The sequence below is a fragment of the Mastacembelus armatus genome, chromosome 16 (assembly GCF_900324485.2).
Source record: "Mastacembelus armatus chromosome 16, fMasArm1.2, whole genome shotgun sequence".
NCBI classification, from domain to species: Eukaryota; Metazoa; Chordata; class Actinopteri; order Synbranchiformes; family Mastacembelidae; genus Mastacembelus; species Mastacembelus armatus.
This window is the reverse complement of record NC_046648.1, coordinates 7,560,625-7,586,785: the sequence shown is the minus strand read 5'-3', so window position 1 is coordinate 7,586,785 and position 26,161 is coordinate 7,560,625. Positions and strand designations below refer to the sequence as shown.

General features: G+C 41.2%; 2 protein-coding genes across 11 annotated transcripts in view; one reads left to right on the top strand and one right to left on the bottom strand.

The window, feature by feature from the left end:
- The first annotated feature begins 10,669 nt into the window (after positions 1-10,669).
- Positions 10,670-16,669, top strand: prss35 (serine protease 35). The gene is made up of 2 exons (XM_026292992.2): positions 10,670-11,016; positions 14,154-16,669. Exon 2 carries the CDS (start codon positions 14,173-14,175, stop codon positions 15,445-15,447), a length of 1,275 nt encoding a protein of 424 aa, XP_026148777.1. The 5' UTR covers positions 10,670-11,016; positions 14,154-14,172; the 3' UTR covers positions 15,448-16,669.
- Positions 16,670-18,451: 1,782 nt separating this feature from the next.
- The window catches only part of snap91a (synaptosome associated protein 91a), a 44,353-nt gene continuing 36,643 nt past the window's right edge, over positions 18,452-26,161 (bottom strand). For 6 of the 10 annotated variants that reach the window (XM_026293332.1, XM_026293334.1, XM_033325601.1 and 3 more), the window contains 9 exons: positions 25,207-25,278; positions 24,052-24,291; positions 21,977-22,174; positions 21,858-21,876; positions 21,507-21,597; positions 21,162-21,251; positions 20,883-21,017; positions 20,637-20,725; positions 18,452-19,579 (listed from right to left, as the gene is read on the bottom strand). In XM_026293332.1, the coding sequence (XP_026149117.1) occupies positions 20,645-20,725; positions 20,883-21,017; positions 21,162-21,251; positions 21,507-21,597; positions 21,858-21,876; positions 21,977-22,174; positions 24,052-24,291; positions 25,207-25,278 (926 nt within the window). In that variant the 3' untranslated portion in view covers positions 18,452-19,579; positions 20,637-20,644. Of the gene's footprint in view, positions 19,580-20,636; positions 20,726-20,882; positions 21,018-21,161; positions 21,252-21,506; positions 21,598-21,857; positions 21,877-21,976; positions 22,175-22,233; positions 22,618-24,051; positions 24,292-25,137; positions 25,348-26,161 lie in introns of those variants that run through there. The other 4 variants (XR_004463243.1, XR_004463244.1, XM_026293337.1 and 1 more) reach the window with 3 other exon arrangements.

Here is a 26,161-nt window from a genome sequence, read left to right as displayed (position 1 = left end):
GAGCACACATGCACACAAACAGACACAGGTACATAAATCTTTCATGTGAAATTACCAAAACTGTTCTAACTATGTGTTCCATGTTATCAACATAAAAATATTGTGACAAAAATAAACTATGGAGAAAAAAATATGGAAATGGTATTACTGGTTGAAAAACACAGATTAAAAATAGCTGTGGAAATGTTGAAAGACCAGTGGCAGCTACTCTGCCAAGGTCATATTTTGATATTGATCAGCAATTTCTTGCACAAAACCAAACCCCTCCTGATCACCTTGTTTTCATTCTGTGTGGAGATGACTGGATGACAAACACCTGCAATCTGTATCTGCACTGGGAGCTGGAAGTTATTTTTGAGGTTCAGGCAGAATGCCAGCTGGCACTGGGAGATCAAGAGGAATGCAGGGAGAGCTTGGGAAGCACCATCAGTCCACACACTGATCACAGTGCTGGAAGAGCTGGACATTGTCTAGGGAAGTTGTTTGCCTGGTGGTAATGTCTGTGAGTAGGATTTATTTGAGCTAAACGTTGCCCCAAGCAGGTATACCAATGACAGGGATTTACTTTATATCTGTCATAGTGTCCAGGCTTTTAATGCTGTACATTTAAAGCCATTTTACTCACGATAAGTTATTTTGAAAAACTGTGGTTTTAATTTTTAAAAGATTCTTTTTATTTGTATGAAGTCATTTTACTAATATATTAAATTAACAATAGGTTTACAAATGTATGGTTTTAATGGTCTTATTTATTAGGTAAAATAGAACTGGAGTTTGTTTTTAAGACCAAAATTTCACTTTTGATAAATATAGGCCCAGTTCTTCTTCTGTTCTTTACAGTTTAATAACCACCACTTTGGTTTGAAATATTATAGTCCTCATTTCCTGTGTGCCAGAAGTGGGTTATCAGGGACCGGGTGCACAAGAGATATATATTAAAGGCTTTCCTGAATCAGGTATAGGCCAAATCTTGCAAAAGACTGCATTTAGCAGCCAAACCAAAAGAAGAAGAAAAAAAAAATCCCAGGTGATCTGCCAGTACAAGCCTCTGTATGATAATTTCACACTTCACTGCATCAGCTGACAAATGTTTGACAAAGATAAGAGAAATATGTTGATGTGGAAAAAAGTTTTTGTGGTAGAGGCATTTGAAATCTTTTTCTTACATAAGAATAATAGAGGTAAGGCTTAAATTGCAACTTCAGTAGTGCAGGTTTCTTAGTTTTCAGTAGTTGAATGAGTGATGGTCAAGGTCAAGGCCAGTGATGTATGAACTGCAACCTCATAGTAGATGAGGTTTGCAAGATCCCTAGTAGATAATAAAAGAAAACAAAAACCATAATTATCATTGATGTAATGGTCGTCCAGCTATACATAGGTGTAATATCAACAGATAGTGAGTGATTATAAATATGCTTAGTGGAGTGGCTACGTGCTGCTCTCCTTCAATCTCATTTGCATCATTGCCCATAATCAACTTTTCATGACCCCCTTGTGTTTAATGGACTTTCTGCCCTTTATCTCCTGCATCTTAATAACAGGCACTGTCCTGACTCTCTCTCTCTCTCTCTCTCTGATAAACACCCACACACACACACACACAATATTCTCCATCCATGCAGTGTGCATCGTTCGTACACAGTGATCTTTTTTCGTTGTCTGTGTTTTGACTGTTGTTTATCCCTGTGGGGCTTTTCTGGTCAGGAAGAGGAGGAGGCAGCAGACAAAGACAAATACAATTACTGAGAATCAAATCACCCACAAACACATGGTTTTCTCTCTTACCTCCACTGACTCAGCTGTGTACTGACAGCAGCACCTGGCCATACTTCCTGCACTGCAGCTGATAGTAAAGGATTCAACATGGTTATTAAAGGTAATTACAGTCAGACTGTATGGAGTGAGGAAACCATATGTTCTGATTGCCTTGGCACATGCCTGTATGAACAATAAAGCACAGATTGCATATGTACAGTAGGTTTGTGCAATATAGGTTTGTTGAGACTGTTATAGGAAATGAGCAGTTCTTAAAAATACAAGCAGGAGCTGAAATTCTTGATGTAATGAAAGCCCAATGAACTTTATTCTGAAACTGTTTATCTTGACCTGTGTACAAGAAAATTCTGGACAAGTAAGACTGATTAGATTAGGTAAGATTAATTTTGGCAGTCATCAGCTTATCAATATCGGCCATGTTTGCCTCCCAGTAAAGTGCAAATAGACTAGTTGATCTCTATCACAGCTAATGACCATAGAAGTCCCAAAATTTGCATAAAATACATGACTACCCCAATACTACACGTCCATTATGACTTCTCAAAGTAGAAACTCAAATGAAGTATTTTAGCACTTGTAGCTCTTTAATGTGAACACCCTGAAAGCCTAAGAGATTTTCTATGTCTGCAGTTATCCCCATATTTAAACATTATCATGTCTCTGTAATGGAAGACTTTTTATTGCCGATGAACACACTGATTAAACCTGATTTCTGACATGATTGGACAGCACATAATTCAAACCACATAATTCAAACCTAACGTTAGTTGGCTCTAAGGTTGGTGAGCGAGGGTGGAGAAAAGTAAATTCGGGTATGAATCAGAGTTGGCTGTAGCTGTGTTCCACAGAGGCAATGGGTGAAAAGGCACAAAGTTCAAAGGCCAAGGCAACATGAGAGCTTGAAGTGAAATAGTCCATCTCACATTCATGGAAGTGTGATCACCTGTCACAGCCTCTTTGGAATTTGACCTTTGTTTAATTATCGCTACCTTGGACCAATAAAGTTTACCTACAGTGAAGTTAATGCGTGTTTTGCTTCTTCAATGGATTCGCAGATTTAAACAATGATCTTTCCCATAGTTAACTATTCCACAGTTCCCTGAGGTTTGTAAATGCCATTCCACTTTTAAGAACTGGCAGCACCAAAGTTTGATTATTGGCAAAGGAAAATCTGAACAAGAACCACATTTCCTCCCTTCAGGTAGTTTTATGAAGCCATAAGTGCTGTTTGTTTGGACCTTAGAGAACACATCCAAAAACGCTCAGAGGCGTCAGATCTGCTGGGCACCTTCTGTACCAGTGGAGGAAATGGGTGGATGTTTTGGAGGTCTTCCTGAAGAGCGCTGCACTTCCAAGTATGCTGCTATACACACATACATACATACATGACCGCCCTCTCTTTCTCTCTCTCTCTCTCCTTCATTCCTATGAGTCCATACATGACCTTCCCCCAGGCCCCAAATCAATGGGCCCTTTCACTGATCAGTCTTCATAATGACCTGCTGTTTGAGCCAACGGATATTTGTGGAGGTGGAAAAACAGAGAGCTTTAAGCTCCAGCGTTTCTATCTTGCATTATTAGAGAAAGCTGCATTAACATGGCTGTACTGTGAGAAGAAGCTTGATCATGATAGGCTAGGTTGGGTTGAGGAAACCCTGAACATGTCCTAAGGAAGGCATTGCTGAGGCTTTGCTTTAACAGGGCATACTGTACGAATGTGCCTGGTGAGGCTCAGACTAGTTTTGTTATGGCATATATGGTGAGCTGGCATATTAGCCTTTTAGTTGGTGTGTATCACCACATAATTGTTGAAACACTGGAGTGATGAGAAGACTGTAACATTCCTCAAATGAATACATTAAACAGTCATAAATCCCATATTTCCATCATGTTGTCATTCATTTGAGGTCTGACTGTATTCTTTCAATCTTCTCTTAATCGGAAACAGTTTAGTGGCACTGACTGGAGAATTAGCAGCACCATTTAGTTTATCTCAATGTGCTCCAGTCCAAATATTCACATAACTGTAGTGGGTGGAAATGAATTCCCCAATTTTATAGAAATGTGTTTAACAAATGGAAACTTGATTGAATTGACAGTGGAGCTTCAACCAATGCAGGCTATCAAATGTCAGTCTGTTGCTACAAGAGGGAAACACCCACCGCTTGGCTTGGAGCTAGATGCTGTGTCCAAGTATGTCCAGAAACTGTGTTATCTACTTTTGCAAAATGGAAAAATAGCCACCATAGCTGCAATGCCACCCTGATTACATATTTTTAGCAGATGTGTGGAGAAATCACAGTTTTGTTTGATTTTAAGTCAAGTTATCATTTCTTTGATGAATAATAAGTCTCTTCTGGCACAGAGAATAGGTGTGTGTTTCTACTTGCACACATGAATGTGTGGGTGTGTTAGGGTACTTTGAATAATTGACTGCACCCACAAAACAAGGTGTGCCATAAAACTCAGTATGACTGTATGAATAAAAAGTGCAGCAGACAAGTCAAGCTTTGCCAAATGGAACTGACCGAGGCATTTAACATCAGAGAGCAAAGATCCAGACACAAATACAGTGCAGCTTCTTCACTCAGACCACTAAATTGCATTTGGTAGAATGAGCCAAAGAGGTGTCATCACTGCACTTCAACAAAATCCCCCTTTCTTCTCCAGGAAAGAGGACAGACTTTAGTGTTTGCCTAGTCAGACAGTGTGATTGTGTAACCTTTTTGACCCCCTCACAATATGGAAGTCTCTCTGTGGTTTTCAGCATCCAAACACACAGATCTTCTTCTTTTCCTTTCAGCTGCTCCTTTCAGGGGTCGCCACAGCGAATCATCTGCCTCCATTTAACCCTATCCTCTGTATCCTCCACACTGACACCAACTATCCTCATGTCCTCCTTCACTACATCCAAGAACCTCCTCTTTGGTCTTCCTCTAGGGATACAAATACAAACATACAAACACACAGACACCTTCCTATTTTTCTCACTTCATTCTTATTATGAAGCCATTCCAGACTGGTGAGCAACTTTGTGCTTGTATATATTGTTTGTGTGTGTTCCTTTACAAACATACATGAAATTAACGTTTTTACAGCTCAACATGTCAAAAAGTGCCATGTCAACGGTGCCGAAACGTTATTCCACATGTACCTATAATTACAGATGCATTAGCAGATATATACTCATTCTTCTTTGATAAGATCCATTGTTGTAATGCTATTTCTGCAACATCTGAACTCATCAAATACCTCTTCTGTCTGTATCCTCCCTCCTCTCACATATCTGAAGCCCTGGCACTGCATTGCACAATGAAAACACCTTGTCTATCCAAATCCTGACTATAAACAAGAGGACTGTCAGGGAGAAACATCACATTTCCCTGCGTTTCTCTCAGTGTGTCTAAACAGTTTCAAGGACACGCTGCAGATCTGTTACCTTCAGTTCAATAACAAGCAAGAATTATAGGTTCCACTATCCTCTGTGTTGCCAAATGAACCTCCTTGATGATATACAGCATATATTGTATAATCTGCAAAATACGTGTTTGGTGCTAAAGTTTTTGCAAAGTGCAACCCTTTTATGTGTGTGTATGTGTATGTGTGTGTGTGTGTGTGTGTGTGTGTGTGCGTGTGTGTGTGTGTGTGTGTGTGTGCGAGAGATAAGAGATGGGGTGGGTGTTTGCATCCCTTCCTACTTTCAAGCCCAGATTTCTAAAATATTTGGATGCTGGCTGGATGTAGGAGGGTAGAAGTCATTACTGAAGTTCAGTTCTCTAAGCACAAATAAATTCAGAGCAGCTTCAAATAGGAGGCTTCAGTACATAGATGAACATCTAGGCAATGCCAAATTTGCAGAATGGAATGATCTGTGTTTCTGACACATAGAGGTAAATAAAAGAGCAATTCCTAAATGCCATCTCTTTCCTGCACTTTGGGGCTTCAGGACTTTAGCGTACTAGAGCACAAAGCACAAGATCATCAATCATGGCTGGAAACCTCAAGTGCCCAAATATAAAACTATCCTGAGCCATGAAAAAAAAAAAAAAAAAATCAACAGCCTCTCTGTTTCTTGGATATTTTTATTTCAGTAGAGAAGGTATTAACATCTAAAGTGGAAGGTGCATGCAGGCCTTTGATGTTTTTATTGCAGGAAGGGATTATGGGCAGTCAGGGTAAACACACAGGCAACACACAGGTAGAGTGATGGATGATAATAAAGGTATACATGCTGATCAGAGGGTTAAAGGACAGGCTCAGTCTAACATGCTAATCTGCATATCAACTGGTTGCATTTAACCTAACCAAACATGGCTAGTGGTAATTTCTTACATACACATCTTAACTGTCCACCCAAATATGTTGGATTATGCTCAGAGACCATGTTTTTTTAATGAATGAATGAAGCTGCACATTTCTGAATGGCAGTGAAATCACTGGGACATAGTTGGGGGTGGATGGTGGGTGTACAAAGCACACAGCTATCACATCTGAGTCCCCTCTGGTCCGGTTTAGGCAACAAAAGAGCTTTGATTAAGGTTAGAGAAACACTGTGGTTTTGGTTACATGTAAATAAAGACATTGTGTCTGAAGTCAAATTTACCAAGTGTTGTGAGTGTCTCACTTTTAGTCACTAAAAATGGATATTGCACTGCAAGATTGAACACTTTTGTCAGAACATGCTTTAACTTTGGTGATTATCTGATTTTATCTTCAATGCACCAGCAGGTTGACATTTATTTATTGTAAGATGTCTCAACAGCTATTACAACTGTAACACTACAGTAGCTGTTGAATCTTTTTAATGGGTTAAAAGTGGCATGTTGTTTCAGGGGGATAATGTCAAATGAACAGGGTCTAAAAGTCATCATTCATTCATCCATATTCTATGACTTATGCACATCCTAGCTGCAGTGGTGAGGTAGTCCCTCTACCTTCTCTTCCACACTACGTCTCTGAGAGCAAGCCAAGCCACCCTGAGATGGAAACTCATTTTGGCCTATATCAGCGATTTCAATCTTTTCGCCACATTACCCAAAGCTCACGACCATAAAAGGGGGTTTGGAACGTAGATTGACTGGTAAATTGAGAGAGACCTTTGCCTTTAGACTGAGGTCCCTCTTTACCAGGGTTGACCCTACACCAGCCTAGCTGTCAATCTCACGCTCCATCTTACCCAAACATAAACAAGACCCTGGGATACAGAGTTTGAGTAGCAACTCAGTCCCATCCTGAAATGAGCAATCAGGGACAATTTCACTTACTTGTGTATGACCAACATGAAAAAGAACATTTTTTGAAAGTCTACCTCCCTTCTCACATTGGTCTCTGCAGCGGTTGCCTGTTCATTTGCACAAGTGACTTCAGTCAGCGTTTCATCACATATAGTCTCCTCTCTGAAAGCACACATGCTAACCAAACATTCTGTTTAAAAAAAGGTTATACTGTATGCTGAAATCGGATCTAAGGAAGTCTTTCAACTCACTGTCCCATTGCTGCTTATATATACACACATATTTACTATATAGACTGTAGCAGCAATGCTTATGTGTGTGTGAGAGAGAGAGGTAGTGAGGTAGAGAGTGCTATCATATCAATGGTAGTCTGTTTAGCATGCAGCAGAACTAAAAGACCATTCAGTTGTCAAAATAAAGGCTATGGAAATGAAATGTGGGTCACTGAGTTAGTTTATTAGTGTGGTCTGCACGGGGGAGTGGGGGAGCCTTTAATGTAAACTGCTTTATATAGAGAAAAGGCCAGTGAGTTCCTCAGAGATACTTCCAGACAATAAATCACTCAGTATATGAACATACAAGTTGCCTTTTAAGACACTATGAGCCAGAGCAGATGAAAGCAAAACCAGAAAGTCTATCACCTCAAAAGTTGGTACACTTCTGGACCCATTCTGGTTTACTGCTGTGACGGTGTGTAAGGTCTCAACCAATGCACCTAAACACAACTAATGAAATTCCTGAAACTTATCTGCCCCCCACCAATCAGCATCCATCTACCACAGAAGAGCACTTCCTGTGAGGGTGTGACGCTCGGCACAAAAGCCCCTCTATCCAGACCTCCCAGCCCGACCCCAACCAGCAACATCACTCACTGCTTTTTTATTTGGAAACCACAAAGCTGGGAACACCGGCAACTCTCTGACTCCCTCTTTTACTGTGACCTTTGAGCTCTAACTTAACTGAAACCATCGACTGTGTTTCTTTCTTTGTATGTTGTTATAATAGCTGCAGATTGTTACTGTGTTGGGGTGATGAGTGGCCTCCAAAAGCTCCTAAACTTCCAAAATAAATAAATAAATAAATATTTCTTACTGTCTGATAGATGGGCAGCTGGCAGTTGAATCAAGCACTGGAAGCTGCAGTTCCTCCAATGGCCACTAGATGTGTTCAGGCTGGAAGTTTTCTCCATCTATGTCTGTGGAGATTCTCAGTCATCCAAGTGAAGTTGTCTAGAGGTTGAGTCATGGCAACTGGACTTCTAGTTTTTAGGTTCACTACTCATCCGAGCAGCTTCATCAGTCTAAGAGTAAGCTGGTATGGAAACAATTTATCCTTCAGGTTGGTTTCACTCCACCCCCAGCCCAAATAAGATCATCAGGTGAGCTGTGTAAATCGGGTGAGTCATTAGACCCATACTTCAGAATTAGTTTCACTTCACATCTGGTCTGAATAGGCTCGTTAGGTGAACAAAGGAAGTGAGTTCAGGTGAGAGTTGTTAGGATCTAATGGTGGACTCATGTGACCCCTCTGATTCACCATGAGTGTGTCTTCCCTGGAAAACATTTGATGTGTTCTTTAATTTCCTGGGAACAGATGAAAAGTCAGCCTGGTAGATTGAAGACAGGTTGTGTCTGAGCCCTCCACCCCTGTTAAGGGAGGGTTTTTCCACTGGAACATATAAACCCAGAAACCACCTATCTTCTCTGTCCAAAATGTGTACATCACTGTCTTCAATGAGTGTCCTGTCTCCTTTAAATGGAGGTTCACAGCTGACTGTGGTCCTGAGGAGCTGCTCCTCCTGTGCTGGCCCATCCTCCTGTTAAGTGGTTGTTTGGTTTTCTACATGAGTCACATGAGTCTACCATTATATCCTAATGACCCTCACCTGAGCTCACTTCTATTCATATTGCCATGACTCAGCACCTAGATTTCATCCATCCACCCTGTCATCCATTATCTATCATGTATCCAGATCATCAGTCTGGGCTGACATATAAAGACAGGCAAATACACAGTCACCAATTAGCCTAAACCCAGCCTGCATGGGTTTGAACTGTGGGAGGACGCTGGACTACAAGCAGGGGAAGAACATGCACACTCCACACAGAAAGTGCCCAGCTGTTGAACAAAAAATGTCTCCTCCACTGAAAAGTGAAACTCATCCAACCTGTACATGTCAATGCACGCTGTTTGTTCCTGCATTTGAATGACCCACAGAACCATTCAGCAGGCAAACCAGATCTTTGCCATTGTTATTTTGACTGGAGAGAGACTTTAAAGGAGTCTCGGCTGCAATGTTCCCATCCCACCTCTGCTTATTGCCCAAATAGTTTACATATTGTGGCTTCAGTAATTTATAAATAAGGGCACGGAGTGGTAACCCAACTTAAGATCCAAAACATCCCTTCAAAAAGCTATGGGTGATGTCACATACACAATGTTTTTCCACAGACTGTGTGGCCTTCTCTATAATTTAATACGTGGAGCATGACTATGCAAAAGTCTTAGTACTGTGATCTACTGTCCCTTGTCTCCCTAAATGTACTTATGTTTAATTAAAATGCTGAGCTTAGAAAGGCCTAGAAAAGGCTTTGTAGTTTCATGAGTGTTCCCCACACACATGGATGAGCATCCATCATATCTGTCACCACATTGCTCTGGTGTTCAGGGCCCCAGGTCCTCTCTCTCTCTCTCTCTCTCTCACAGAGACACAAGCACAGTCTCAGTAGCAGGTGTAATTGTAACAGCACTTTGCTGAGATCTTGTCTGAAGTCTTTGTATATCTGAGTGAGTGGCAGAAGTGATTACAGAAAGTTTCTGTTCCAAATGACACTCTTCATTCCCTCTAGAGCCAGATTTGTATCACCACCGCCCCCTCCTCCCACGCTTTTTGTGTTCCCCTCATTACACACATTTTTTCCTTGTCTTTTCTTGGCTCACTGAGACTTTGACTAGTCACCATGGCATTCTTCCTCTGGCAGGCCCTGGATTCTCCCCTTTTGCTCCTGACATTGCATAATGAAAAGACTAAACACACACAAAAAAAAAATCTTAGCTCTTAGTTCATTGTCAGTCGTGTCCCTTACTGTGAAGAGACAAGCATCCAGCCTGATAAGGCATGAGAAGGCACCAGCCTCTAATGCATACCCTGCATCATGTGCAATCATTTTGCACTTCAAATAAACACTTGAGTACTTGCAGTGTTCCTGTGAGGATGTCTGTCCTGATGAGGATATATAGTCTGATAATCAGTTCAGCATCACAGACTATTTACTCTTTTAAACAGACTAAATATCACCTAGAGAGGATTTTTCAGAACTATTGTAGCAGACTGCAGGAGTGTTTAATGGATGATAAACTCATAAACTCCATGTAAAAAAAAAAAAAGCTGTGAAAGGCCATCACTTGTCAGGTAATATAGAACTCAAACGGTGGCACGTGTTTATGCTTGAGTGGACTTGTAGGATGAAAGTGCTGCAGATGTGGAGGTTCATAGGGATCAGAATGGAAATGCCTCACAGACTCTATTGCCTCTCCTCTCGTCCTGCCTGGTGCAGCCTGCAGGAGGGTGTTCACCAACACACCTCCCGACAGGGCTGCTGCTGCTGCTGCTGCTGCTGGGCTGAACAGACCACAGACTTCACCCAGTGCAGCCTGTAGTCAGATCACTGGGTCTGGTCCCACCCATATGTGAACAGCTTTTGTGACAAGTGGAAAAAAAAAAAAAAAAAAGTCCTTTTTAGATTTTTTTTTTCTTCCCCCTCCCTCCGTCCTCCTCAGCATCAAGTGCAGCCTGACCGGAGCGTCCCGGCTGCCGAGTTTCCCCTTTGCCACTGTGAAGAAGCGATGAGGAGAAAGGAGCCGTCGCCCTGCTGATGCCAGGACGTCTGGGATGCAGTAACACCCGTTCGTCTTCTAGCTGGATCATATTTGTATATATCTAAAGGGGAAACTATCAGTAGGAGACGTCGCGGATTTGGAAAATCCATCAGTCGGATGCGAGCAGGTAGGACGCTTTGTCGTTTTGTTACAATATGGCTTGAAATGTGTTGGGGGGTTTAATGGTTTAATGGTTTTGAATGGTTTTTAATGGTTTAGTTCATCTTCATACGTTTTCATTTTTTTTTCTGGAAACACTGAGTTACTTTGTTGATGGATTTTCCTGTTTTTTCCCGATGGATTTAATCCACTGACCAACCGATGTGGTACAAAATATTATATTGCTTACACTGTTTTGAATTTTGACTTGTGATATGAAATCATATCCTATATTTGTAGCCTATATTTGCAGGGGTCATTCAATTTGTATGTTTATGCAGATGTGGAATTACAGATGTTTTGTTTCTGCATTTCATTAAAACTCGACTTTTACCAGACTACCAATAGCAATATTTCTTAGTTCAGAATGTGAAAGTACAGCTCAGTCGTTTCGTTTCAGTTGTGTCTAAATCAAACTGTACTGGAAACTAATTAACGTTGTCTGGCCCTGGATGTTCCAACACTCTGGAAACTGTATTTAACTTTGTCGAAATGCCAGAAAACAACTTTTAATGACAACAGAAGCTGACCCATGCTTATACTGACTGGTAAAGACGCATCACTGCGCCATAGCGCCACCTTTTGGTCACATTCTGCTGGGTGCCCCTGGTAGTTATGCCTCCCTCTGTTGAGGGATGGAGAGGGCACAGCTTCTTGTTCAGCTGACTGCGATGGAAAATAGTTTAGTGGAAGCGAGGGCCTTCTATGACCAAGATCCATTGTGGCAGCATATCAGTTTCCACTCTGTGCTGAATAATTGCAGGCTTTCTCCTGGATTTGCGTTATGACTGAGTGTGTGAGGGTTTGAAGCACAAAACTCCTTCAAACTATTGAGACTGTTTTACAGCTCTTGGAGGCTTGTATTTTATTACCGTCTGTTTCAGGTTGGTTAGATGTTGACCACTGGGTATGTTTTATTGGGCACTGTGAGGTAAACTTAAGCCAAAAAGTCTCCTTTGCAGTCAGACTCAGCTGGATCACGGTGCTGACAAACAAACCTGGAATGAAAAGGGAATGCTTTGTAGTCTCAATTAAAAAGTGGAATTTGGGTAGAGTCATCGTGATGGATGACGAAGTGCTGATATGGTCCACAGGTGATGCCAAACTAGGCAATGTGTCTCATTTTCATGGTGCACTAGCGACTAAATGTAAGGGAATGTGTGCCTGTGTACCGCATCGATCTGAGCTGTCTCTCAAGGGTTGGTTTCTCCAGCACCCCAGATATCAGCCTGTCTGTCGCACTCCATTTAGATAGAAAATAGAGTGAAAATAATTCTATCACTCAGGATGTATGTTTGAAATTGACTGTAAGATTTACACTCCTGCTGCAATGCCCCCGCATCCAAATGATTCTGTGTCCTTGTGTTTGGAACCACATATGTGACTTCATCAGCACAGCCATGCTAATGTATTAAAAGCACTCTTGTAGTTTAGTGATGGTCTGTTGAATCTATTAAAAGGCACCCAGATTGTAATTTTCTTTATAGGGTTATCAGGCCCACTGGCAACATCACACATATACAGTAGAAACATGAACCAGCAGGCTGTTTGCAGCCTGCATAGTCTCCATATTTGATGACTTCGTATGCATGAACAAGGAGTGGAGTGGAGCTAAGGAAACCAGATATGGTCATTACTGTAGGAGAAGGTTAACCATTGTGGCAAAGCTCCAAGCCACTGTCTCAGCCCATTCAGAGGAGCAGGGTTCATCCTTTCTCCGCAGCCTCTTACAGAACATAAATCTCTCAACCACATGTAGCTAATGCATCTGCAGGAATCTTTTAAGCGCTCATGTGCAATTTAAACAGCGCTATTTATCCTTTTGAGAAATGATAAAGATTTTTTTTGTGAGCTTGAGCAGTTCTAAAGCAGTGGGCAATCCGCTGCAGCATGTTGTGCTATCACATACCACTGAGCTGCCCTTGGGATTGTCTAGAGCAGAGGTCTCTAACCCTGGTCCTCAGGTGCTACCCCTGGTCCTCGGGTGCTACTGTCCTGCAGCTTTTCCAAGTATCCCTGCCCTTCCAGTTTCTGATTGGTTAAACACGCCTGATCCAGGTAATCAGCAGTGGGTAGGGCAGGGATATCTGGAAAACAAGCAGGACAGTAGCGCTCAAGGACCAGGGTTGGAGCTCCCTGGTCTATATCCATTGACTCAGTAAATGTCACTCACTTCCTTCCTGTTCCTGTAAATGGGCAAAATGATACTTTGCACCTTGGGGAAATCTGAGTGTAGACATACCTAAATCCTATTAAAGCCTGTTTGCTGAGTATTCTGGCTCCAAACAAGATCCTTTGTACACTACAGCACCGAATGCATGTTCACATCCTAAATCAGGGGTCACCATCCTGCTTGTTTTCCAACTATCCCTGCTCTACCCACTGCTGATTACCTGGATCAGGTGTGTTCAATCACAAGCTGGAAGATTTCCTAAATAAAAGGGTTTAGTGGTGTCTTTAGCCCTGAACTACTCAGCTGAGGGTGATGGGGATGTGTTTAATAGTATAGGTATTTGATTATGACTCAAAGTACTGCCAAAGTTAAAATTTTGATCTGATGATGGTCCGAGGCAAAGTCGTGGTATCATCAAACTTCTTACAATTTATCCTGAGGGGGAGATACATGCCTATACAAAACGTTCATGGCAGTCCCTTCAACAGTTGTCAACAGATTTCACTCAAAACCACAAATGTGACTCACTCCAGCCATGATGATGCATCATCTGGGAACCATGAATGCCTTTACAAGATATGGAGCTAATCAACCTGGCAGAAAATAAAGAAAAAACTAGACCTATTAGTAGTACCACATGAAAAGTTAGGGATTCACCAAAACCATTACAAAGTCATCCTCTAAGGACAATTGATATGTTTTATGGCAGTCCATCCAAAAGCTGTCAAATATTTAAGCAAAAAAAAAAACTATGCCAATGTCAGTACAGAATTTCATGGCAACCAATCCAATAGTTTATATTTTATAGTAATTATAATTTTGTCTCTCTCAGTCTTTGCACTACACAGAATGATTCTAATCAACAAAGTGATTTGTGACTTCTAATATGGAAAAGTTATTCTAAGTCTTCCTCTTTGTTCTTTATGTTTCAGAGTCAGACCCACCTTAACAATGGGCCCCATACCCCCATGTGTCCTGCTCCCTGTGGTGGTTCTGGCTGCAGTTGTGGCTGTAGCTACTGAGGAGAATGCGTTTGATGATGATTATACATGGCCACAATGGAAGGTGCCTTTGGTGAGAAAAAGACGCACTGTGCCTCTCAGCAGCCCCAACTTCTCAGCCCATCCTCAACTGGAGCTGAGTGGGACCTGTGGGATTGAGTGCCAGCGTCACCTCCCTTCACCTTCTCTGGATGACCTGGAGCATTACCTGTCCTATGAGACGGTCTATGAGAATGGCACACGCACTTATACCTCAGTTTCTGTTCAAGGTCTAAATGAGGTGACCACTTGGTCCAGAAACACATCATCCAGCTCCCGTAACAAACGGGAGGTTTACGGCACAGACACCCGTTTCACCATCTCTGATAAGCAGTTCTCTACCAAATATCCCTTTTCCACCTCAGTAAAGATCTCCACAGGGTGTTCTGGGGTCCTGGTCTCACCTAGGCATGTTCTGACCGCAGCTCACTGCATTCATGATGGAAAGGATTATCTAGATGGGGTACAAAAGCTACGTGTTGGCATTTTGAAGGAAAAGTCCAGACGAGGGAAAGGAGGCAAAGGGAGAGGAGGGCGAGGCAAAGGTAAAAGGAGAAAGGGAGAAAAAGATAATGAGGAAGAGCAGGAAAAGGATGACAATGGTGCGAACGTGGACCGTAAAGGAAATGGGAAAGGCAGAAAGAGCCGGAGTCGCCGTAGTGCAGAATCAGAAAAACCGTCCTTTAGGTGGACCAGAGTCAAGAAGACCCAGGTTCCTAAGGGTTGGTTCAAAGGGGTTGCTGATGGACTGGCTGCAGATTATGATTATGCTGTTCTGGAGCTGAAGAAAGCCCCGAAAGTCAAGTACATGGATCTTGGTGTTATACCCTCAGTCAAGAAGCTCCCAGCTGGGAGAATCCACTTTTCTGGCTTTGATGATGACCGGCCTGGCAACCTGGTCTACCGGTTTTGCTCTGTGTCTGAGGAGTCCAAAGATTTGCTCTATCAGTACTGTGATGCTAAACCTGGCTCCAGCGGCTCTGGGGTCTACATCCGCCTCAAGGAGTCTGGCAAGAAGAATTGGAAGAGGAAAATCATTGGGATTTTCTCTGGTCACCAGTGGGTGGATGTAAACGGGGATGGGATGCAACAGGACTACAATGTGGCAGTGAGGATAACACCCCTCAAGTATGCTCAGATCTGCTACTGGGTCCACGGAGATTCAAGTGAGTGCCAGGTAACCTGAGACAACAGGTTGCTGCCGTAACCACCATCCCAATCCCATCCCTGAGACCGCCTCTATGCATGGGACACCTTAACTATTCTCACCCCTAACCTCCCATCACCCTCCAGGGGCCCAATGACTGCCTCTTATCTTCCTGCCTCTCTGTTAGTTCCTGTGCCTTCCAGTAACTCCTGCTACACTGATATGAACACACACACACACACACACACACACACACACACACACACATTCTACACGCAGCCATGCACACTCAGTATTGACAATGACAGGAACTCAACTATGGCTCTACAGCTTTTCTAATTTATTTTCTAAAAAACTGAGAAAAAATGTATGTATTTACAGATGATTCAGATCTGCAAGTGTTGCTTTGTATTTTAACTCTTTAAAGATGTGACCATTTTGGTTACAGTATTGGAAAGTGTGTATATTCAAATGCTCATGAGCAAAGTCCCGTCACATTTGTCCTATACTCTAACCAGGCTTTGTAATGGGAGACGTGTTGTCCACCACTGAAGAAGAAGAGTGTGTGCAGTGGCTTTGACAACAGACCCAGGAAAAAAAAAAAAAAATGCAACTTTTGTTTTACGAATTAACTACACAAACAGATTGAGATTTCCCTTTTTCTAAACACTTCAATTGAGCTGATGTTTTGCATTGTGTGTATCTAGGCATTTGTTTTTTGAATAAGACTTTTCTGTCTAAATAGAGAAAGGGTCCTTATGGATCCTGGATAGTAGATTTTCTGATTTATGAGTCTCACCATCTTTTCTCTGTTCTTGCAACACAGTGAAATGTGGTTTCATTGTTGTGCACATAATTATACTGGTGCTTAGCCATAAGATGTGGTGCTAATTTATGGAATTGTCTTTTTTTGAAGTGGGGGGGGGGGGGGAGCAGGGGAGACTTCTCAGAATATATTTTAATAGCGTAGTACTGTAACTATGTATTTAATATGAGGCTACATATTTGGGTTGTGTTAAGATAGAACAGAACCATTCAACAATTTTCTTGAAGTGTTTAGATGTCTCTAATGTTAGGGGTTACATAAGATTAAAACAGCAATGTTGCTGTACAATATGACTCCAATATGGGATGTGATATTTTTTGACTTTTTAAATGTGTCTTATGTTCCAAAAACTCATAAACATATACATTGAATACCAAATACCTGAATCTAATAAGGCAGATTGAAAACTACCAACCATTAAACCAAGATCACTACTGGTGTCTGTGTTTGTGATTGTCCCGATTACAAAATGTCTGCTTTTATAAATTGGTTTGTAGAGAGCAAAGGTTACAGTACAGCTCCCAATAATACTATAAAATTACTGTATTATAGACTACTACTGTATAACTCATAAACTCCACAACATATAATGCATCACCACAAGTCAATCCACTGAACACTATGGCACTCAATCGGAGATGGCACCCTGAGGTTCCTTTTTACACCCACACTCTACAGGCCACTGCACATGTCAACAGTAACTGTTGTCCCTGTGTCCCCATTAGAGTCATACTTACAAATAATCCTTTATTAATCATTGGATCAGTCATCCCCAGAAAACAATCACCCAGCTTCGCATGTCTCCTTACCTCTATAGAGCCTTTTATTATCATTCAGCTCATTGATTTGGTTATCTTGCCCATAGCTTCACTCTTTCAGTTTTCTCTCATCTCTCCCATCCATATAATTTCTAACAGAAATCCACAGTGTGGCACTTACCTTCCACCAATTGGCAGATGGCGATTCATCTACAGGCTTGTGATCACAATGAATTTAGCAGCTAAAGATATTTTTATGAGGCGGGAGCTAATTGTGGACTGAACACAAGTCTAAGTTAATGCTAATGTTGCTTTGTGTCTGTTGTGTCAGTATGCAGCTGTTTTCAGACACATTTTCTAATTTAACTTTTACATTTTATTGGCCTGCCCCCTGGTGGCCAAAAATGAATTACATTACAATGAAGACCAGTTTCATTATATCCCCAGAGATGCAGAGGTTTTTCATGCACCAGTTGGTTTTAGTTAAACCAACTTTGACACAAAGGACACCACTTAACAGAAAGCGTTAACACCAGATTTTACACAATGTGCTCTTTTAAGAGAGCACTAGACCAAATAGTACTCTGAATCAGACATGTGAGCCATGCAGAGGAAAAGAAAATCCTTCATGGGCAGTTGGATCTGTCATTGAATTTATTGCATCTCAAAGGGCTTACATGCACTAGGGAGGGGCCATTGTAATTAGAAGAAATTTACAACTAAACAAAAATACAATTTGAAAAATATTACTAATCTCTCATTATTTTCTCTGAAACACTCCTGATTCTTGCAACCAATCTCTTAAACAAGTCCACTGGGATTACAACACACAGAGTATAAACTTTGTAGTTGTGGGTAGTTTACAGCACAGGACTGGAGGACTGGGCTGTTTGCTGTCCAGTTGCATGTCAACGCTGAGAACTAACTGATTGGCTTCAAGGAACGGGCACAGAAGTACGGTGAAGATGCTTATTGGGAGAAAGATCATACATGGAAGGCTCAACAGTGACCTCCTGTGGGTTTTTGTGCACACTGCTTTCATATGGCCACATACAGCTTTACAAAAGTTAAACTGTCAGTAGGCCAAAGGTTGGAAATGTACAAATAAAAATGAACAAAAAGCATATTCAGTTACCAGATCAGAATGGTGTTTTTAAATTTTATTTACTGTAATTTAAACATTATAAAGCAGTAGTGCAGACACAGTAATGTGGCCCCTGTTGTTCAAAAGCATTGGCTGCAACAGACTAGTAACATGGAAGGTTTAGGTACCTGGTGGACTTTTTATTGCATGTAGCCATATGTAGAAATGTGTGGATGAGAGGCTTCCCATTTTGTTTGTAAACGACATAAACAGACCTTTGTTTTGAACAAGGCTGCCTTTGTCTGACGTTTTGGGATGTTGTTTCCTGGTCACACTGAAAAGACCCACAAAACTCCTCGTTGGTTCACAATGTTATTTTTTTGTTATTTGACATCTGATGCTGAGATACACTGAAGTGTTTGGATTTCAATTTCAAACTACATACTGTGGTTGTAATGGCTTCCTAAATACAAAACGACCTTAATACAAAATAAACATACTGACCTGGTCAGACTGGGAAGTAGGCAGACGCATGTACAGACGCATGTACAGACAGTTGTACAGTTATACTGTGGGACTGACTAAAGCGGATTTTCTGTAGGATATGTTCTTTAATGCCGGGCCAATATCAACAGCAGACTGGAGAATTACTCTAAAAGAAACCAAGCGTATAAATAATGTTGGACAAAAAGACAAAAAACAGAAAAAAATGCCACGAGTACAAAACAAAAAAAGAGAAAGAAACAGGAAAACATAAGAGACCCTCGCATGTCTGAACGATTCAGAAGCCTGCAGAGGTTGTTAAATATACAGTATATTAATCATTAGTGCTGTTCATATTTGTTTCCAAATACGTTTAAATGATGACAGGAAACAGGATACTCACAACTTCTTACAACTTCATGTCAGAGTCACATTTACATTTCTCTTCAATAGACACACAGAATAGAGACATAATCCCCCAGCAGAGAAATCTATGTACATCAAAGAGGACCTTCCTGTAAACAACACACAACATGGTTCACTGGAAATCTACTGGGGCTTTGTTTACCACTCTCACCCATTCAGAGTGGCACAAAGAAGAGCTCCTCCCCCTTCAGAAGGAGGCAGGGATCAAAAATGTGGGTGATGAGTGGAGCTTAGGACACCAAAACACATCCATCATTCAACTCAACAACAGAAAGAAATCTAACACATACGCCTTTCACTTTCTCTCACTTCAGTGGACTTTTTTGTGTCGTTTTGTTTAGACAAAAGATTAGCACATCTACATAAGCACACGCTTGTATTTTTTTCTCATATTTATATATAATCCGCTATGGTTCACTTTCACAGTTTGTGCTACAACATCACACAGGAGAAAGATGGAGTGTTGATGGGCAGGGTAGAAAAAAAAGAGGCTCTTATAAGGTTGAGTAGCTGATCATCGCTGGCATCCTGAGATGTTAACAGACACCAGATACTGCAAAAGTTGAGAGGGCCCTGCACCAGAGAAGAAAGCAGCTGGAAGACAGGAAATAGAAAACATTTCAACATGAGAGTCAAGTGAATCAAATCAAAGTGGAAGGTCTTAATTTCTAATCCATCATTTCTGAAGTACTGATACTGTTTAACACTACTGAATGACAGGTCGACTGCACAGTGGTGATTTTCATGAAGAATTGATGGAGCCACCTCATAAACACTCCAACACTCCAAATGGTCAAACAGCAATGATGAGCAGCTAAAGAGCCATAAAACTGTCAATAATTCTCAGACTATTCACTTTCATTAAAATGCTTAGTATGCAAAAAGGCCAGGTTGATTGGTGACTTTAAATTGCCCGTAGGAGTGTGAGTGTGTGAGGTTGGTTGACTATATGTGGTCCTGTGATGGACTGGTGACCTGTCCAGGGTGTACCCCTGCCTTTCACCCAAAGAGAGCTGGGATAGGCTTCAGCAGATCCCTGTGACCCTAAATAGGAATAAGCAGGTATAGATAATGGATGGATGCATTAGGCACAAATCATTCAACCTAATTATTGTCTACTTGAAAAGGAAGCCAGTTGAAACGACTGTGCCCAGCATGAATATATATTAAAAAAATCATTCAGATTCACTTTTATTTAGAAGAATAGCACATAGATACTCATTTCACAACATCTAAAAGAGGAAAAAAACAGTAAACGTGTCACCAGCTCCATCTGCAGGTATTGGACTTGGTAGCAGTGATTAATGGCATCTTTCAAAACTGAAAACAATTACTCCAATTTTCTTCCCAGCACCCTTATTAAAACATTTGTTTTTTTTAATTGAAGTGATTTCTTAAGTCCACAGACTAGTCCTTATAATTTAGAATCACAAACATGTCTGAAGCTCAATCTTCTTAATTTATTGCTGCTGTTTGTGCTCTTTTTCCTTGCATTAATTAGGGCACAAGTGAGGAATTAGTGGAATTGGAATTTAATCTATATCTCGGTAACTTAAACATTGTGGTCATAAACAAGTGAAATAGTCTGTTTTCAAATCTCTGCACACTGTGCTATACATGCTAGACGGTAAGTGATGTTCCGAGCTCCCACCTGGGGCGTTATAAGAAGTCCTTGAGGTCGAGTTCTGCCAGAGGGTCCTTGGGCTTCTTGGGACTCTGGCTGGTAGGTCCTGGAGAAATCTGGAAAACAAAGAAAAACAGGACTTCATGATAAATTGATGAGATATAAAGTGGCAGGCAGTGCATTAAAGCTGCTCTTTAAAAATATAAGTGGTTCACCGTATGTGTGAATTATCTGCTGTATTGGTAACTAAAGATTGTGTGTGTGGTCTGTTACCGGTGCTCCGGGTGCAGCGGCTCCAGGCACAGCCCCAGCTACTCCTGTGAAGGGAGGTCTCATCATGGGCTGTCCCATCATAGGCTGCCCCATCATGGGTTGCATCATGGGAGCTCCAGGCCCTCCTGCTGGAGACTGGTCAGATAGAGAACACACAGTAGATTGTTAATCTACATCGCTTCTAGATAAGACAATCAGCTGCCTGCAAGGTGATGTAGATGTTACATATTTGAAATATACTAGACACTAAAGATTTTCTTTGAATGAAATACAGCTCACCATGCCAAAGCCAGGCTGCGAACTCATTGGTGGCACCATGGCTGCACCGGATGGAGTTGGTCCTGGTGCCCCAGGAGCTCCAGCAGCAGCCTAAACAGACAGGCAATGGTCAATTTGTATGTTTTCAAAAACCTTAAACCACAAATTATGCAGCTTGTGGCACTTCTGAAAATATCTTTGATCAACAAATGTGTTTACACCTTGTTTATGTTTGATGTTTTTAAAGATGGGAAGTGTATGTATAGCTACAACTTATGAGTGTGAGCTGAAGCAGGCACATTTCTGCACTCAGCTCCTTTTGGACGAACAGTGATCTTATGCTCGGGGTGTCCATGCTGTTCCTACCATGGGGGCTCCGTGTGCAGCCCAACTTGTAGGGGCTACCTGTGGCATCCAGTTGGCCCCTCCTGTCAGCTTCTTCTCACTCTGTGGGTCTCTAAAAGAGAACAAACATTGGACACTCTTCAGATTGTGTCCAAATTCCAGGACTTTTGTGCCACTGGTCAAAATAAGACTGATAATGTGTCTGAATAAATTCTTATGAAATCAAACTGCTGCTGAATATTCATCAGTTGAAGTTTTAATTGTAGAATAGCAAAACATCTGGATGGCTGGGGAGAACTCAACTGTTTGAACTCAGAAGTGTGCAGATGTGCACAAGCATCATACATTTAGAGAATCCACACATTTACTTACTTTTTCTTTACTCCGAGGTCTGAACCAAAAAAAAAAAAAAAAAAAGAGAGGTAGGAGTTAATTTTCTATTGAAGTATTTATTTAAGACATAAAATAAGGCATGGAAAGCTGATGTGTACCTCCAACTAGGTTGGCCAGCGACGAGTCCAGATCTCCTCCAATGGTTTTGGTGGGAGGTGGAGTGGCAGGGGGAGCAGCTGCAATGCCTCCTGCAGCAACGGGAGTTCCCATGCTTCCAGCTGTGCTTCCAGCAGTGCTGCCCCCAGTGCTTTGGGGTGTTACGGCGGGCATCAGCAAGTCACCTAATCCATCAAACACTTGGGAAGGACATCACAGAAACAACAGAGATTATAAACCTGCAAAACCCTAATCTTGATCTAACACAGGCAGAGAGCACATGTGAGACCAGACGGTACGATGAGGGGGACAGTGCAGTCATGACAGCATCAGTAGTCAGCTGTGCACTGCATGCACAATGTAGGACCGTAATTACATAATAACATTCAAACTGCAGCAGCTACACTCACTTGCCTAGTTGGTTAGCCAGTTTACTATACACAGTCGCAGTCAGGTACTGAAATGCCAGCTGACTTTGGAAGGACTGGTTTTAAACCAGGTGTCATCACGGCTAGAGGCTGAAGGATTAATCAGCTGATTATTTAACTTTTTTTTCATAATCAACATTGGCCGATGGCTTAACAGGCAGGAATATCTGTTGGCGACCCAGTGCTGCTGTTGTGGAACACATATCGCACTGCACCTAAAAAAATAACAATAATGGACTATTATTAACTAGCAAATACCGTTGTTGACTGTTCTAAAGGTTAAACTGGTCATTATTACTGTAACTTTTCTGTTTACAGTTCCATGGTGGGAATACTGTTAGCTGACTTAGCTGCAAACTTGCCAGGTAATGAGCTACCTGATGTGTTTTATTATTTTAGTTTAGGTGGCAGTAAATAGCAATAAAGCATTGCAATTATTCTTCATTAACAATGAATGAAAGCTCAGTGTTATGTTAGATTTTGTGATTGGATGTTAAGTTTGTGATTTGGTTGACAGCAAAAAGAGAGAAAGCAGGATAGCGTCAGCAAAAAGAACTGGGCATAAGTATAAATGTCACATTCGGCTCAGGGTTACCCCTAAAAGTCCTAGAACTGCCCATGACTTTTAGACAGAAATTGCAAATAACTCAGTTGGCCCAGTTTATCTCCCCCCCCCCAAAAAAAATAGGGAACCACAAATTGGCCATTGACTGCCCTGATTTCTAAATCAGGCTATAGAGAAATCCATATTGGTCGACCTCTAATCAAGGCCAAGGACTTTGCAGGTTTTGCAGTGAGGGTTTTGGATTGGCATATCGTTAAAAGATGTTGCTGTAGCCCTTGACGTTGTAATGAGCTTGCAGAGTCCAATACAGATATTGCCTTGATGGGAGGTCGCTATTGTAAGAGCCAGAGCTCTAAAATAAAGATGCATTACAAACAAACAACATCAAGTTGCATCCCATGCAGGAGAAAAGCAGAGGTAATTTTGCAACATGCAAAATACAAATTTCCATATGAGGTGCACAAATGGAGACTTGACCAAACTGCACATACTGCCATGCTCTGCGTGGTTGAACTCACCAATTACAGATTAGAAGAAGCAAGCAATGACCCAAAAGAGCAGAGAGGAAGTGAACAGGAAGATAAGAATGAAGCAGTATAATAAAAGGTGTGAAGCAGAAAGAAAGAATAAACAAAAATATAGATAAAAGAGTAAAAGAGAAAGTTTGTGGATTGGCAATCAGATGAACAGGGGGTAAGAAAAAGTATAGAGTTTGTGAAAGTGGGTGGAGTACAAGAGAGGAAAGAGAGAAAAAAAAATCACTGCAGGAAGCACCAGTGCTGAGGAGTTAGGCAGTCAGCAGAAACAACTGTTTTACATCCGGACTCCAGGACATTGAGAGCAGCACATCAGTGTGTCATTCATGCAATAGTCAAGCTGTTGACATGAGATGTATACGTCTATTTTTTAGATAGCACAACTTTAATAAAGCAGACCCAATGAATGCACATTAAGCAGAAGGCCTGTGCAAACACAAACAGATTTCTAAGATTTCCAATTTCCTGTTCCATGACAATGAAACCAAACACTAAATGGAGCAAAAAAAGTTAAAGAAATCTTTTACAGCATATCATGATCCTCTTACTTGAAGCATCAAAGCCACCAGAGGGCACTGGTGTGATGGTTGCAGGTTCTGGTGCTGCTGCAGCAGCTGGCACTATTGGTACTGCTGTAACTGCGGCAGGTACTGGTGGAGTTGGAGAAGGAAGGGAGCCCAGAGCATCAAAACCCGACTCCAGGAGATCGTTCTGCAGCGAAGCTGAAACTGGACCCAAGGGGGCAAGAGCTGGGGCAGCAGTGGGGGCCAGGGTCGGGGACATCAGGCCTGAAGGTTGTTGAAAAGACAGGAAACATTAGATAAAAGAGATATATGTAGAAGCATGTGATAGTGTTTTTAGTATAATTTCAGTATATGCATTTTATATTACTTAGTAACACCTATTACTAATTACTTACCAATAAAAGTTTTTTTTTTACATAACATTTTATTAAATACAACATATTGTTCAATGCTTGTGACCTCATAGCAAAAAGCATAGTCAGCTTACCTTTTAGATGTCAGATTTTTGACAGTTCCAAAGAGTGAATTTGCCTCCATTTAAATAACAGCTCACCATTGCTGTAGTGTTGCCTTTTCTTAAGGAAATGATTTTAGTGCTTCACCACAGCTCACCATAGATACTGAATGTGCAAAATGTGCATTTTTTAACAATAAGAAATATATAGACAACCCAAAAAACAAATTCAAAGTGTTTATGAGGTGTTTATGGTTTCAATGTACAAGTGTATGAAACATGACTCAGCATGACTGAAGTATATTCACAAATGCTACCATACATGCAGGATGTGTGTGTGTATGCATGACTATGTTGTGTACGTGAAAATTCTTCAGTGACGTGTAGGAATAGAGATATTATTCATCACCATACATACAGTGAAGGTCAAATGTTTTTCCATCTCATTTCTATGGACTGGGCAGTTGTAGTAGACAGACATTCTGAAAGCCACTTTGGAATTGCTGTGTAATTAATACAAACAGTCCTGCCAAGTCTGTCTCCATCATTACTTACTGCATATTGTTCTATCAGCTTAAAGCATTTCCATCAGCCACTTAGTCAGCATTAAAACTTCTTGCAAGACTATCAAAAAATGCTGATACATTCAGCCATTTTAATTTAACCATGACTAGCATAAAATAATATTAAGTGTATAATTTTATAAAGTGAAAGAGGAGTCCCACCTCCTAACAGGTCGTCCTCAGGGCCTCCAGGAGCAGAGCTCTGTGTCTCCTTCACAGGACCACTGAAGGAGTCTGCACGAACATCCAGTTAACGCAGCATGGAGGGCAGAAAGGGGTGAGAGGTCAGCCCTGGACCACACACTGAGACATGGTGGGGAGTAGCAGACAATGACAGACCACAGTAACTACCTTAATGAATGTACACAGAATATTTTCATGCTCCAATTGTGAACTGAAGGAATTCTAAACTTAAGGGAGTTGACACCCAGTCATAATGCGACTATGGAAGCGTCTTTGGGTGGAATATTTGCCTCAATATAGCAACCAGCTTTTGTTTTTTTTTGGTTTTTTCAAAACCTAGTATAATGACTGCATAAAAATTTGTTTATTTCTACATGCTGCTTTACTGCTCTTGTCTCAGAGCAGATTGTTGGTACAAAATGTGTACAAACTACAACCGTAGTTGACTGCATACATTTTGCAGAATCCTGAATGTCTATACAAGTTTCTTGAAAACCATTCCAGTAGCTGTTGAGACTCATGGCCATGGCCAAAGCAATCTCCAAAAAAATACACCCTTCAGTTTGAGTTCAATAGTTTAGCTAAGTAGTGTGACATAAACAAAAAATTATAACTAAATAATATAAAATAAAAGAAATAAAGATACATATTATTATGGGGATGTAACTGCAGCCTCCTGCCAACTATCAACTGCTGTCTATCCTGCATCTAAAGTCTGTCACATAGAGCTTAATTTAGTTTTGCACTAACACCTACAGTCTATCACTTCATCTAGACAATATCTGGCTCATAGCTACAAACAGAACTTACTGTAACAACTCAGCAATGACAAAAATACACAGAACAGAAAAGAAAAAATGTTAGAGTAAAATACACATTTTATACAGGTTATGTGGTTTCAAAGATGTGCATATGTGTGTGCACTGAGAGGAAC

What these genes read in the sequence shown, in the direction of transcription:
- prss35 (XM_026292992.2), top strand. Translation starts at nt 14,173, where the DNA reads ATGGGCCCCATACCCCCATGTGTCCTGCTCCCTGTGGTGGTTCTGGCT.